The 15,946-nt window shown below is 46.9% G+C and overlaps 1 protein-coding gene across 3 annotated transcripts in view; it reads left to right on the forward strand.

Annotated features, from left to right (window-relative positions):
• Positions 1-15,946, forward strand: part of VPS51 (VPS51 subunit of GARP complex) — a 24,392-nt gene continuing 8,446 nt past the window's right edge. Inside the window, exons 1-2 of one of the 3 annotated variants that reach the window (XM_010363943.2) lie at positions 1-318; positions 835-964. In XM_010363943.2, coding sequence (XP_010362245.2) covers positions 19-318; positions 835-964 — 430 coding nt within the window. In that variant the 5' untranslated portion in view covers positions 1-18. The remainder of the gene's footprint in view (positions 319-834; positions 965-15,946) is intronic. The other 2 variants (XM_010363944.2, XM_030918159.1) reach the window with 2 other exon arrangements.

Below are 15,946 nucleotides of genomic sequence, written 5' to 3' on the forward strand. Positions count from 1 at the left end.
CGTTTCAACAACAACTTTATGGCTCCCGGAAGTGCCTCCTCCCCGTCCCCTTCCTTCCCAGCCTTACGCCCGTGGGCTGCAGTTGGAGCGATGGCGGCGGCAGCTGCCGCCGGTCCTAGCCCGGGGTCTGGACCTGGGGACTCCCCAGAAGGGCCCGAGGGGGAGGCTCCGGAGCGTCGGCGGAAGGCGCACGGGATGCTGAAGCTTTACTACGGCCTCTCGGAAGGGGAGGCAGCGGGACGCCCTGCGGGGCCCGACCCCCTGGACCCGACTGACCTGAACGGGGCGCACTTCGACCCGGAAGTTTACCTAGACAAGGTGTGTGTGCGGGGAGCGGGGGATGCGGGGAAGGGGGAAGGGCACCAGGCCCCTGATATATTGCTCCTCCAGATCATGCCTCCGACTTTTTGTGAGGTTGAGGGGAGCAGGGGTTCATAAGAGGACGAGCTTCGGCCAGGGAGTACGAGCAGCTCAGGCGTCTGAGGTGATATGAATAGGACTGGACTGGCCTAAGGTGATGCGGCAGCTGAGGTCTCCTGGGCTGATGTGATAGGCCCCGGATTGGGGGCGTGGCCCAAGCGATGACAGGCGTGGGGCTGGGCTTAGGCCGAGCCCCAGGATTTCAAATGCTGACAAACACCAAACAGGGTTGAACCTAGTAACCCCTGAGCTAGGCCACTTAGGGCCCCATGCCTGGGATTCCTGAGAGCCGGCGGGGTTTGGGGGGTGGGGTGGGAATCAGAGATTTCTTGCACTGAAAGCCTATCAGCTGCGGGCAAGGCTGAGGGACATGAGTGCCTCCTGACCCGAACACTAACCACCCAACTTCTTCAGCTGCGTAGAGAGTGCCCTCTGGCCCAGCTGATGGACAGTGAGACGGACATGGTGCGGCAGATCCGGGCTCTAGACAGCGACATGCAGACCCTGGTCTATGAGAACTACAACAAGTTCATCTCAGCCACAGGTGATCCCCACGGGGACACACCCTCCAAAGTCTCACAGCCCCCATTCTCCCACCTGTGTTGGGAAAACCAGCAGGGGATTTAGAGGGGGGAGACTCAGATTCCAGTCTTGCCCTGACATTATTCCATTCTCACCTCCTTCCCTTTGAGCCTTCGTTGTCAGACTACTATAGAGATAACAGCTGCTCTCAGAGAGTTGTCTTAAGTACCAAAGGAGAGAAAACACAAAAGGAGATTATTTGTTTATTTTTAGAGACAATGTCTTGTTCTGTCTCCCAGGCTGGAGGGCAGTAGCATGATCATGGCTCACTGCAGCCTGGACATCCCAGGCTCATGTGATCCTTCTGGATCCTCCCAAAGCACTGGGATTATGGGTGTGAATCGCTGGCCCAGCCCAAAAGGAAATTTTAAAATGAAATGTATTTATCTGAAGCATTTAAAAGGCCAGGTATGGTGGCTTATGCCTGTAATCCTAGCACTTTGGGAGGCTGAAGTGGGAGGATCACTTGAGCCTAAGAGTTTAAGATTGACCTGGGAAATACAGTGGGACTCCATCTCTACAAAAAAATAAAATATAAAAATTAACCGGACATGATGGCCTATGCCTGTAGTCCCAGCTACTCAGGAGACTGAGGAGGGAAGATCACTTGAGCCTGGTAGATGGAGGCTGCAGTGAGCTGTGCTTGTACCACTCCACTTCAACCTGGGCAACAGAGCAAGACCTTGTCTCAAAAAAAAGAAAGTATCTATCTGAAGAAGAATCCCTGACACGAGGCTGGGCGCAGTGGCTCATGCCTGTAATCCCAGCACTTTGGGAGGCCGAGGCAGGTGGATCACCTGAGGTCAGGAGTTCGAGACCAGCCTTGCCAATATGGTGAAACCCTGTCTCTACTAAAAATAAAAAAATTAGCTGGGTGTGGTGGCAGGCGCCTGTAATCCCAGCTATTTGGGAGGCTGAGGTGGGCGAATCGCTCGAACCTGGGAGGTGGAGGTTGCAGTGAGCTGAGATAAGGTCACAGAACTCCAGCCTAGGCAACAGAGCAAGACCCTGTCTGAAAAAATAGTAAGAATCCCTGACACCAAGGAAACCTCAGTCAGGTGTAGTTTCTCTTATTATTGATAGCTTTCTTTTCTGCTCCAGAGAAGAAAAGGTGGTCTTGTCCCTCCCTTTCTTTCTCTCTCCCTTCCTTCCCTCCTTAACTAAGCAAAGAGAGACACAAAGACCATGTCGAGGCTTTTTTTTTCTTCTGTCCTCTTTATTCTCTAGTGCCAGACAGTGTTCCGCTATTTTCCACACTAGCTTCTGTGCTGTTTTGAGGAGATGTGCTACTCAGACTTTTGTAGTAGTTGTACACCCACGTGTAGTAAGTCCAGGAGGCAGATCCGAAGGGTTTACCTGCAGTCTGTGGAATGTTCTGGGAGCATCTGTGGGGTTGCATTCTGATGTCTGTTACTCCCATGTCACAGTGGTGGGTGTGGTAACCTACACACATTGTTCTTTTATCTGATTTGAAGCATGTTCCATGAGTAGGCACCTTTCTGTTAGCTAATACCATCATCAAAATGGCAAGAAATCATAGTTTCTGTGCTGGGATATTTCTCACAGGAATTTAGTAAGATTACATTTTCCATTTGTTGGAATGTGTATAATATTTTGAGACTTAGCTCTTTTTGTAGATCCCACAAAAGGAACAAACATTTGGAAAACTGCGAGGATAACCAGGAGCACTGATGTCTTAGAAGCTTAAGTGAGGGGCTGGGCATGGTGGTTCTCGTCTGTGATCCCAGCACTTTGGGAGGCTGAGGCAGGTGGATCACTTGAGGCTAGGAGTTCAAGACTAGCCTGGCCAATGTGGTGAAACCCTGTCTCTACAAAAAATACAAAAATTACCTGGGCAAGGTGGCGCATGCCTGTAGTCCAAGCTACTCATGAGGCTGAAGCAGGAGAATCACTTGAACCCAGGAGATGGAGGTTGCAGTGAGCTGAGATCATGCCACTACACTCCAGCCTGGGCAACAGAGTGAGACTCCGTCTCAAAAAAAAAAAAAAAAAAAAGCTAAGTGAGGAAGGTGTTCCAAGACATGGATTTGATAGACATGGACGAGACACTCAGGAAAGTAATGTAGCATGGAGTGTGTGTTGATTGGGCGAGAGAGAGAGAAATGAAAAAGGAACAAGGTCCTCAGGAAGGAGGCGGGTGGAACAGAGCAGGGATGGAGGCATCAGCTTCAGCAAAGGGCCGGGAGTTCATCTATGGTAGCAGGAGGGGAAGCAGGATGTGGGCAGAGCCAGGCGGGTAGTAGATGTTCACTTTAACTAGAAACCTTCCAGAACATGTTAAGGATTTGGCTTTTATCCACAGAGAGCTAAGACAAATGAGTGATGTGCTCAGATTTCTGGTTTGAATAGATTCCTCCAGCTGCACTGGTAGGAATGGATGGGGCTGAGCGCAGTGGCTCATGCCTGTAATCCCTGCACTTTGGAAAGCTGAGGTGGGAGAATCATTCAGTGGGAGAATCCCACTGAGGTGGGAGTTTGAGACCAGCCTGGGCAACATAGTGAGACCCGATATCTAGAAAAAGAAAATGGCTGGGTATGGTGGCACACACTTGTTAGATTAAACCCAGCTACTTGGGGAGGCTAAGGTGGGTGGATCACATGAGCCCAGGAGTTGGAAATTGCAGTAAGCTATAATCTTACCATTGCACTCTAGCCTGGGTAACAGAGCAAGACGTAGTCTAAAAAAAAAAAAAAAGGCCGGGTGCAGTGGTTCATGCCTATAATCCTAGCATTCTGGGAGGCCGAGACGGGTGAATCACCTGAGGTCAGGAGTTTGAGACCAGGCTGGCCAGCATGGTGAAACCCCATCTCTACTAAAAATACAACAAATTAGCCAGGCGTAGTGGCGAACACCTATAATCCCAGCTACTTGGGAGGCTGAGGCAGGAGAATTGCTTGAACCCAGGAGGCAGAGGTTGCAGTGGCCGAGATTGTGCCATTGCACTCCAGCCTGGGCAACAAGAGTGAAATTCCATCTCAAAAAAAAAAAAAAAAAAAAAAAGGAATGGGTTGGAGAGGTGGCCATCATATCAATAGTTGGGCCAGAGATTCTGGGATCTGACTCCAAGATAGTAATGGTGAAAATGGACAGTGATAAGCAGACTGGGGTATGGACAGCCCTGGTATTGAGGAGGTCTGGACCTGGTATTGAGGAGCTCTGGATGTAAAGAATGACCCCTGGCTTTCAGCTTAAGCACTGAATGGTGGATATAGCAGCAAACAAGACAACATTAAGCTGTCACAGAATATACATTCTAGAGAAAGAGACGGTTAGTAAACAGACTGATGAAACAACCTATGCCGAGGCCCTGGGAAAGCTCTCCTGTGCAGGAAGAACAGGAATGTTGGAAATGAAGCGAGCAGGGCTAGACCATAAACCAGGGGTTGTCAAACTTTTTTTCTGAAAAGGACCAAAAAGTATTTTAGGCTTTATGGACTATCTGTTCTCTTGCAGCTACTTGACTGTGCCATTGTAGCTTGGAAGCATCATAGCCAGTATGCAAATGAAAGAGCTTGGCTGTGTTCCAGTAAGATTTCATTTACAAATGTGGGCGGTGAGGTTCTGGAGTGACATCAGCAAAAATGCTGGAGTAAATACATTAAAGATTTTTATCCTCCATAAAAGCAATGAAAAAAATTAGACTGGGGGTAGTGGCTCACACCTGTAATTCTAGCATTTTGGGAGGCCAAGGCGGGTGGATCACGTGAGGTCAGGAGTTCAAGACCATCCTGGCCAACAAGATGAAACCCCATTTCTACTACAAATACAAAAATTAGCCAGGCATGGTGGCAGATGCCTGTAGTCCCAGGTACTCAGGGAGGCTGAGGCAGGAGAATCGCTTGAACCTGGGAAGCAGAGGTTACAGTGAGCCGAGATCACACCACTACACTCCAGCTTGGGTGACAGAGGGAGACTCCATCTCAAAAACAAAAAGCAAACAAACAAAATAGCCGGTTGTGGTGGCGGGCACCTGTAATCCCAGCTACTTGGGAGACTGAGGCAGGAGAGAATCGCTTGAACCTAGGAGGTGGAGATTGCAGTGAACTGAGATCACACCACTGTACTCCAACCTGGGTGACAGAGTGAGACTCATTCTCAGGAAAAAAAAAAAAAAAAAAAAAAAGCCGTGAAAAATCTAGCCAGAATAGTCAGAAACAACTTTTTCCGAACTCTGGAAATTAACCAAGGTTTGCAGCAAGCAATCCAGGGAATATTTATTTAAGAAAAATAGCTGAATCTTGGTAAGAATAGTGAACCCTGTGGTGTTTGAACTTGCCCTAGCCCCACTGCTTGCTCTCCAACTCAGCTGTAGCCTTAAAAAATAACAGCTCAGGCCGGCCACAGTGGCTCACGCCTGTAATCCCAGCACTTTGGGAAGCCAAGGCGGGTGGATCATGAGGTCAGCAGTTCGAGACCAGCCTGAACAACATGGTGAAACCCTGTTTCTACTAAAAATGCAAAACTTATCTGGGCGTGGTGGCAGGCGCCTGTAATCCCAGCTACTCAGGAGACTGAGGCAGGATAATTGTTTGAACTCAGGAGGCAGAGGTTGCAGTGAGCCCAGATTACACCACTGCCCTCCAGCCTGGGCGACAGAGCAAGACTCCATCTCGATAAAAAAATAAAATATCAGCTCGTGGCTGAGTGCGGTGGTTCACGCCTTATAATCCCAGCACTTTGGGAGACTGCATCGGGCAGATCACTTGAGGTCAGGAGTTTGAGACCGGCCTGGCCAACATGGTGAAACCCTGTCTCTACTAAAAATACAAAAATTAGTTGGGCGTGGTGGCGGGCGCCTGTAATCCTAGCTACTCAGGAGGCTGAGGCAGGATAATTGCTTGAACACAGGAGGTGGAGGTTGCAGTGAGCCTAGATTGCACTACTGCCCTCCAGCCTGGGCGACAGAGTGAGACTCCGTGTCAATAAAAAACACAAATAAGGGGCCGGGTGCGGTGGCTCAAGCCTGTAATCCCAGCACTTTGGGAGGCGGAGACGGGCGGATCACAAGGTCAGGAGATCGAGACCATCCTGGCTAACACTGTGAAACCCCATCTCTACTAAAAAAATACAAAAAACTAGCCGGGCGAGGTGGCGGGCGCCTGTAGTCCCAGGTACTTGGGAGGCTGAGGCAGGAGAATGGCGTGAACCCGGGAGGCGGAGCTTGCAGTGAGCTGAGATCCGGCCACCGCACTCCAGCCTGGGCAACAGAGTGAGACTCCATCTCAAAAAAAAAAAAAAAACACAAAATAAAATAGCAGCTCATGGCTAGGTGTGGTGGTTCATGCCTTGTAATCCCAGCACTTTGTTTTGTTTGTTTGTTTGTTTTGTTTTTTTGAGACGGAGTCTTGCTCTGTGCCCAGGCTGGAGTGCAGTGGCACGATCTTGGCTCAAGCCAAGCCATCTTCCCACCTCAGCCTTCTTTTTTTCTTTTTTTTTTTTGAGACGGAGTCTCGCTCTGTCGCCCGGGCTGGAGTACAGTGGCCGGATCTCAGCTCACTGCAAGCTCCGCCTCCTGGGTTTACGCCGTTCTCCTGCCTCAGCCTCCCGAGTAGCTGGGACTACAGGCGCCCACCACTTCGCCGGGCTAGTTTTTTGTATTTTTTAGTAGAGACGGGGTTTCACCGTGTTAGCCAGGATGGTCTCGATCTCCTGACCTCGTGATCCGCCCGTCTCGGCCTCCCAAAGTGCTGGGATTACAGGCTTGAGCCACCGCGTCCGGCCCACCTCAGCCTTCTAAGTAGCTGGTACCACAGGGGTACACCACTACACCCATCTAATTTTTTTTTTTTTTTTTTTTTTTTTTTTTAGAGAAGTCTCACTCTGTTGCTCAGGCTGGTCTTGAATGCCTGGGCTCTAGCAGTCCTCCCACCTCAGCCTCCCAAAGTGCTGGGATTATAGGTGTGAGCCACCACGCCTGGCTACCAGGGCTTTTTAATTGTCACAATAATTATAGGCCAATGTCGTGACTGCCCCAGTTGCTTTATAATAGTTGGTACAGACGTAGACTAACCAAAAAGCCTTAATGGAAAGCCGAGGAATGAGATAGCTACAGCAGCTCTGACAAGCTCTGACGTATTTATTCCTGGGAATCTTGAAGGCCACTTGCATTTGTAGGGCTGTATGTTTGCTCAGGAAAGACCTGAGAATACCCTAAGCTCTCATGCCTGGCTCATCTTGAGGCACTTCTGCACAAGCAGGAAGTGAAGGCTGAGGCCAAGTTAGAAACTGTCTGGCTGAGTGTTTTAGTTGTGCCAAAACACGCACACAGAGCCCCTCAGCAAAGACAAGGATTTATTGGTTCCAGGCATTTAATTTTTAATTTTATTTATTTATTTTTGAGACGGAGTTTTGCTCTTGTCTTCCAGGCTGGAGTACAGTGGTGCGATCTTGGCTCACTGCAACCTCTGCCTCCCAGGTTCAAGCGATTCTCCTGCCTCAGCCTCCCAAGTAGCCAGGGTTACATGTGCACGCCACCATACCCGGCTGGTTCCAGGCATTTAAGGAAATTGCTGTTCAATTATTAGCTGACCACCAAGCTGGCCAAGTAAAGATTTTAGTGACTATATACAACAAAGAACAGAAACTATATAGTATTTGCTCAGCAACTAATTAGTTCAGGCTGAGGAACTCAGAAAACTCAGTAAACAAACAGCAACTACAACAAAGAGCAACAATGAACCCGAGGAGGGAAGATAATCTGATTTCCAGAGTTTCCATAATGTATTATATGATTTTATTTTATTTTATTTTATTTATTTTTTTGAGATGCGGTCTCACACTGTTGCCCGGGCTGGTGTGCAGTGGCATGATCTCGGCTCACTGCAACCTCCACCTCCCAGGTTCAAGCGATTCTCCTGCCTCAGCCTCCCAAGTAGCTAGGATTACAGGCACCCACCATCACACCTGGCTAATTTTTTTTAAATTTTATTTTTAATAGAGATGGGATTTCACTATGTTGGCCAGGCTGGTCTTAAACTCCTGGCTTTGTGATCCGCCTGCCTCAGCCTCCCAAAGTGCTGGGATTACAGGTGTGAACCTCCGTGCCCAGCCAATTTATTTTAAATGGTTAATTTTGAACAAAAATTGATGAGACATGCAAAGTGACAAGAAAGCATGGTCCATTCACAGGAAAAATACCTCAGTAATCAATAGAATTCGGTTTACTACTCAAAGGCTTAAATTTGTTAAGTATGTTCACAGAGCTAAAGGAAACGATGTCTAAAGAACTAAATGAGGCCAGGCGCAGTGACTCATGCCTGTAATCCCAGCACTTTGGGAGGCTGAGGTGAGAGGACCACTTGAGCCCATGAGTTCAAGACCAGCCTGGGTAACGTAATAAAACCTCCATCTCTACAAAAAAATCTTTTTTTTTCTTTTCTTTCTTTCTTTTTTTTTTTTTTTTTTTTTTGAGACAGGGTCTTGCTCTGTTGCCCAGGCATGATCTCTGCACACTGCAACATCTGCCTCCTGGGCCCAAGCGAGTCTCCTGGCTCAGCCTCCTGAGTAGCTGGGACTACAAAGCATGTGCTACCAGGACCAGCTAATTTTTTTTTTTTTTTTTTTTTTTTTTTTGAGGCGGAGTCTCGCTCTGTCACCCGGACTGGAGTGCAGTGGCCGGATCTCAGCTCACTGCAAGCTCCGCCTCCCGGGTTTACGCCATTCTCCTGCCTCAGCCTCCCGAGTAGCTGGGACTACAGGCGCCTGCCACCTCGCCCGGCTAGTTTTTGTATTTTTAGTAGAGACGGGGTTTCACCGTGTTAGCCAGGATGGTCTCGATCTCCTGACCTTGTGATCCGCCCGTCTCGGCCTCCCAAAGTGCTGGGATTACAGGCTTGAGCCACCGTGCCCGGCCTAATTTTTGTATTTTTAATAGAGATGGGATTTCACCATGTTTGGCCATGCTGGCCTTGAACTCCTGACCTCAAGTGATCCGCCCACCTTGGTCTCCCAAAGTGCTGGGATTATAGTGTGAGCTACTGTGCCTAGCCTCTACAAAAAAAAAGTTTTTAAAAATGAGCTTGCGTGGTGGCATGTGCCTGTGGTCCTAGCTGCCTCAGAGGCTGAGGTGGGAGGATTGCTTGCTTGAGTCTGGGAGGTTAGGTTGCAGTAAGCCTAGGTCGTGCCACTGCACTGCAGCCTGGGTGACAGAGTGAGACCCCGTCTCAAAGAAAAATAAATAAATAAATAAGAAAACAGTTCCATTTACAGTAATATCAAGAATAAAATATTTAGGAATATATTTAATAAAAGAAGTAAAGGTATTTTTGGTATTTTGTATACTGAAAACTATAAAACATTGTTGAAAGAAATTAAAGGAGGCCGGGTGCGGTGGCTCACGCCTGTAATCCCAGCACTTTGGGAGGCCAAGGCAGGCGGATCACGAGGTCAGGCGATCAAGACCATCCTGGCTAACACGGTGAAAACCAGTCTCTACTAAAAATACAAAAAATTAGCTGGATGTCGTGATGGGCGTCTGTAGTCCCAGGTACTTGGGAGGCTGAGGCAGGAGAATGGCGTGAACCAGGGAGGCGGAGCTTGCAATGAGCCGAGATGGCGCCACTGTACTCCAGCCTGGGCGACAGAGCGAGACTCTGTCTCAAAAAAAAAAAAAAGAAGAAGAAGTTAAAGGAGACCTAAATAAATGAAGACATTCCATGTTCATTGATCAGAGAACTTTATGTTTTAATTTACTATTTAAGATGGCAGTACTTCCCAAATTGATTCAAGGTCTTCCCTATCACTTTTCCAACTGACTTTTTTTTTTGTTTGTTTTGCAGAAATTGACAAACAGCATAAAATTGTATGAGAAATTGCAGGAGACCCAGAATTTCCCAAATAACCTTGTAAAAGAAGAACAAAGTTGGAAGACTAACACTTCCAAGTTTTTTGTTTTTTGTTTTTTTTGGAGACAGAGTTCGGTCTCACTTTGTAGCCCAGGCTAGAATGCAGTGGCATGATCACAGTTCACTGTAATCTTGGCCTCCCGGCCTCGTGATCCTCCCACCTCAGCCTTCTGAATAGCTGGGACCACAGGTGTGTGCCACCACACCTGGCTAATTTTTTTTTTTTTTTTTTTTTTTTTTTGAGACAGAGTCTCGCTCTGTCACCCAGGCTGGAGCGCTGTGGCCAGATCTCAGCTCACTGCAAGCTCCGCCTCCTGGGTTCAAGCCATTCTCCTGCCTCAGCCTCCCAAGTAGCTGGGACTACAGGCGCCCGCCACCTCGCCCGGCTAGTTTTTTGTATTTTTAGTAGAGACAGGGTTTCACCATGTTAGCCAGGATGGTCTCGATCTCCTGACCTCGTGATCCACCCGCCTCGGCCTCCCAAAGTGCTGGGATTACAGGCTTGAGCCACCGCGCCCAGCCACTTTTTTTTTTTTTTTTGAGACGGAGTAGTTTCGCTTTTGTTGCCCAGACTTAAGTGCAATGGTGCAATCTCTGCTTACTGCAACCTCTGCCTCCTGTGTTCAAGCAATTATCCTGCCTCAGCCTCCCGAGTAGCTGGGATTACAGGCATGCACCACCATGCCCAACTAATTTTCTATTTTTAGTAGAGACAGAGTTTCTCCATGTTGGTCAGGCTGGTCTCCAACTCCCGACCTCAAGTGATCCGCCTGCCTCGGCCCCTCAAAGTGCTGAGATTACAGGTGTGAGCCACCATGCCTGGCCTATACAACTCTTAGAAGAAAACATAGGTGTAAAATTTTTTAACCTTGGATTATGCAGCAGTTTCTTAGGGATGACACCCAAAGCACAAGTAACTAAAGATAAAAATAGATATATTGGACTTCATCAAAATTCAAATCTTATGCTGTAGGGACCCTATCAAGAAAGTAAAAGGATCCTGGGCAACATGGCAAAACCTCGTCTCTACCAAAAATACAAAAAATAGCCAGGGATGGTGGTGTACACCTGTAGCCCCAGTTACTTGGGAGGCTGAGGTGGGAAGATCACTTGAGCCCAGGAGGTTGATGCTGCAGTGAACTGAGATTGTGCCACTGCACTCTAGCCTGAGTGGCAAAGCAAGACCCTATTTCAAAAAATAACAAAAAAAAAAATAAGGCCGGGCGTGGTGGCTCATGCCTGTAATCCCAACACTTTGGGGGGCGAGGTCGGTGGATCACGAGGTCAGGAGATCAAGACCATCCTGGCTAACACAGTGAAACCCCATCTCTACTAAAAATACAAAAAATTGGCCAGCGTGCTGGTGGGCGCCCGTAGTCCCAGCTACTCGGGAGGCTGAGGCAGGAGAATGGTGTGAACCCGAGAGGCAGAGCTTGCAGTGAGCCAAGATTGCTCCTCTGCACTCTAGCCTGGGTGACAGAGCGAAACTCTGTCTCTAAAAAAATAAAAAAAATAAGGCCAGGCACGGTGACTCACGCCCATAATCCCAGCACTTTGGGAGCCTGAGGTGGCAGATCACCTGAGGTTAGGAGTTCAAGACCAGCCTGGCCAATATTATGGTGAAACCCCGTCTCTACTAAAAATACAAAAATTAGTTGGGCGTGGTGGCAGGCACCTATAGTCCCAGCTACTCGGGAGGCTGAGGCAGGGGAATCACTTGAACCCAGGAGGCGGAGGTTGCAGTGAGTCGAGATCATGCCACTGCACTCCAGCCTGGGCAACAGAGCGAGACTCCATCTCAAAAAATAATAATAAAAAAATAAAAAATAAAAGGACAGCCCACAGAATGGGAGTAAATATTTGCAGGTTATTTATCTAATAAAGATCTAGTGTTCAGAACATATAAAGAACATTTTTTAGCTCAGGACTGAAAAGATAACCCTAATTTAAAATGGGCAAAGGATTTGAATAGACACTTCTCCAGAGAAAACATACAAGTGGCCAAAAAGCACATATAAAGATGCTCAGCATCATTAGGTCTTAGGGAAATGCAAATCCAAACCACAAAATGGTGCACCCAATGTGGAAGACAGTTTGACTGTTCTTCAAAACCACACTCAAGGTTACCATATGATCTAGCAGTTTTACTCCTAGGAATATACCAAAGAGAATTGAAAACATATGTTCACACAAAAACATGTACACAAATGTTCATAGCAGCATTTTGTTGTTGCTGTTTTTGAGATGGAGTCTAACTCTGTTACCCAGGCTAGAGTGCAGTGGTGCCATCTTGGCTCACTGTAACCTCTGCCTCCCCAGTTCAAGCGATTCTCCTGCCTCAGCCTCCTGAGTAGCTGAGATTGTACGTATGCACCACCATACCCGCCTAATTTTTTTTTTTTTGTATGTTTACTAGAGACAGAATTTCACCTTGTTGGCCAGGCTGGTCTTGAACTTCTGACCTCAAGTGATCCACTTGCCTCGGCCTCCCAAAGTACTGAGATTACAGGCATGAGCCACTGCACCTGGCCAATAACAGCACTTTTTATAATAGCCACAGGGTGGAAATAATCCAAATGGCCATCAATTGATGGATGAATATAAACAAATATCCACACAGTGGAATATTATTCAGCCATAAAAATAGATATAACATACTGACACAGGCTACAACATAGATTAACCTTGGAAACATGCTAATGTTTCCTATGCCTATGATTCCATTTCTGTTAAATGTATTTTGTAGAATAGACAAATCCATAGAGACAGAAACTAGATTAATGGTTGCCAAGTTCTAGGAGTGGGGGAATAAGGAATGACTGCCAAGGGTTGCAGGGTTTCTTTAGGGGATGATGAAATTTTCTGGAATTACATAGGTTGTTTGTACAACCTTGTGAATATATTAAACATATTAAAAACCATTGAATTTTATGGTATGTCAATTATGTCCCAATTAAAAACAAAAACCAGGGGTTGAGCCAGCTTTGGCCTGCAGGCTGTAGTTTGCCAACCTCTCACCTAGACATTGAGTTTCATTATGTATGTAATAATGCATTTACTTGTGTCAAAATTAGAAAGATCTCAAACATTATACAGGGAAAAGCCCCTTCTAATTCTTTTCTCCAGGCAAAGACAAAGGAGTCTTTGTAAAAGTACATTTCACTGAAAATTAAAAGAGGCCAGGTGTGGTGGCTCATGCCTATAATCCCAACATTTTGGGAGGCAGAGGCAGGCAGATTGCTTGAGCTCAGGAGTTCAAGACCATCCTGGCCAACAGGCTACACCCATCTCTACAAAAAATACAAAAATTAGCTGGGTGTGGTGTCGTGTCCCTGTGGTCCCAGCTGCTCAGGAAGTTGAGGTGGAAGGCTTGTACCTGGGAGGCAGAGGTTGTAATGAGCCAAGATTGTGTCACTGCACTCCAGCCTGGGTGACAGAGCCAGACCCTGTCTCAAAAAAAAAAAAAAAAGAAAAAGAAAATTAACAGATATGCAAAAAAGTGCACAGAAGTGGACAGCTCCATGGATTTCACATAATCAGCATGCAGGTTGGGAAACAGCATAACCAGCAAAGCCCCCTGAGCCTCCTACCAGTTACCACCCAGTCCCCTCCCAAGGTAGCCAGCATCCTGGCATCCAGATGGTTTTCACTTTCCCTGGTTGCAAACTGCTTTGCTTAACGAGCTTTTTTTTTTCAGACAGAATCTTGCTCTGTCACCCAGGCTGGAGTGCAGTGGGGCAATCTTGGCTCACTGCAACCTCTGCCTCCGGGGTTCAAGTGATTCTCCGGTCTTAGCCTCCCAAGTACCTGGGATTACAGGCGCCTGCCACCACACTTGGCTAATCATTGTATTTTCAGCAGAGACGGGGTTTCACCATTTTGGCCAGGCTGGTGAGCTCAGGTGATCCACCCGCCTTGGCCTCCCAGAGTGCTGGGATTATAGGCGTGAGCCACTACGCCTGGCTTGCTTTTCTTACCAAGCTTGAAATGCAAAGATGAACAGTGTAGTCTTTATGACTGAATGGTATGGATGCTTTTCACTGTCATTTTTGGATATGGTACAATTTTTATCTCTAGTTTAATGGCTCCATGGCTATGCAGGCAGTGACAATGACAGCACACAACAGTGTTGGGTTTTCTTTTACTCTGTTTTCCTAATGACTTAGTGTTTGGATTTTACCCTTTAGAAGTTGGATTCAAACTTCCCTCTTCAGGTAGCCCCTAAGTGTCATGGGCTCAAACACCCACTACTGAAAGGGTCTCCTCTTTTGATGGTAGTTTTTGGCAGACCTGGAAGGAGACTGTGTCACATGCCCGTAAACAAAACCAGTAATTCACTGGGTGAAGACGAAATGCCTCATCAACTGCCAAGCCTGTCTCCCTTAGATCATTAGCCCATGATCCTTTTACAAACCTCAGCCTCGGCTCTGCTTTTATTGTTTTTCACTTCATAGCACTGCCTTTGCTATGTCCTTTAGTTCACCATCTATGAATTGGCAAGAAAAATTATTTTCCTGCCAGGCACAGTGGCTCATTCCTGTGATCCCAGCACTTTGGGAGGCTGAAGTGAGAGCATTGCTTGAGCCCAGGAGTTGGAGACCAGCCTAGGCAACATAGAGAGACCCCATCTCTACAAAAAATTTAAACAAAAATAAAAAAATTAGCCGGGTGTGATGGCACTTTTGTGTAGTCCTGGCTACTTCAGAGGCTAAGGTAGGAAGATCACTTGAGCCCCAGAGTTCAAGGCTTCAGTAAGCTGTGTTTGCACCACTGCATTCCAGCCTGGGTGCCATCTCGGCTCACTGTAACCTCCACCACCCTGGTTCAAGTGATTCTCCTGCCTCAGCCTCCTGAGTAGCTGGGATTATAGGCGTACACCACTACACCAATAGACAGAGCAAGACCCTATCTCAAGCAAGGAAACCCCCCAAAATTACGATTTTCCCAACAAAATGCAGGCAGTGGTCCCAAAAGTAATACAGATGTTTCGTATCATGTGATTTTATTCCTCAGTAACCTTCCTCTGTGAAATCGTCTCTAAGAGGGCTAAATTATCTTTTCTTTTGGACTGTGTTGTTAAAATGAAAAGTTCATTTTACTGATACATGATCTACCTTTCCATGTAATTTTTTAAAAAAGCCCTTAATAGCTCTACAGATGTGAGCCCTGTAAAAATTCTTTGTCTTGGGCAGTTCTTTCTCTTGGATTTTCTGTACTATTTTTTTCCTGCATTTTTTGTGTCTGTTTGTACCTTGTCATGGACCTCAATGCTTTTCTCCTTACTCATCCTTCCAGCTATCTCCCCAAGTGGGATGGATTCCCAGTGTTGCTTGGAGGACATTCCCACAGTCCAGGAGCCACATACAGACAGGTGTGGGTGTGTGAAGGCTCACAAGTGATTGCAGTTAGATATTTCCAGATTCTTCTTTATAAACACTGATCAGTTTGCATAACCACCAGCAAAGAAGAGAATACCTCTTTCAATCTTTGACAATCTAAGAAGTGAAAAGTGGTGTATCTCTTGTTTATAGCAATGTTTACAGGTTTTGTTTTAGGGCTTTCTATTTATTCAATTATTATTATTATTATTATTTGAGACAGAGTCTCGCTCTGTCACCCAGGTTAGAGTGCAGTGACACAATCTCGGCTCACTGTAACCTCAGCCTCCAGGGTTCAAGCGATTCTCCTGCCTCAGTCTTCCCAGTAGCTAGGATTACAGGTGCCTGCCACCACGCCCAACTAATTTTTGTATTTTTAGTAGAGACAAACCCCTGACCTCAAGTGATCTGCCTGCCTTGGCCTCCCAAAGTGCTGGGATTACAGGCATGAGCCACCACAGCTGGCCTATTTATTTGATTATATCATCTGTAAATAGTGATACTTTTCCCTCCTTTCCAATTTGTGTATCTCCATAATACATCTTGTGAATCTAGCTGAGTTGGCTAATGCCCCAGAACAATGTAGATAACATTGGCAATCAAGGTTGTCCTTGCCATGTTTTGACTTTAATTGGAGTGCTTCTAGCACTGCCTTGGTAAACATGATACTGAGTTTTGGAGGTTAGGGAAGTATTTAGGCC

This window comes from Rhinopithecus roxellana, chromosome 15, assembly GCF_007565055.1.
Source record: "Rhinopithecus roxellana isolate Shanxi Qingling chromosome 15, ASM756505v1, whole genome shotgun sequence".
Classification (NCBI taxonomy): domain Eukaryota; kingdom Metazoa; phylum Chordata; class Mammalia; order Primates; family Cercopithecidae; genus Rhinopithecus; species Rhinopithecus roxellana.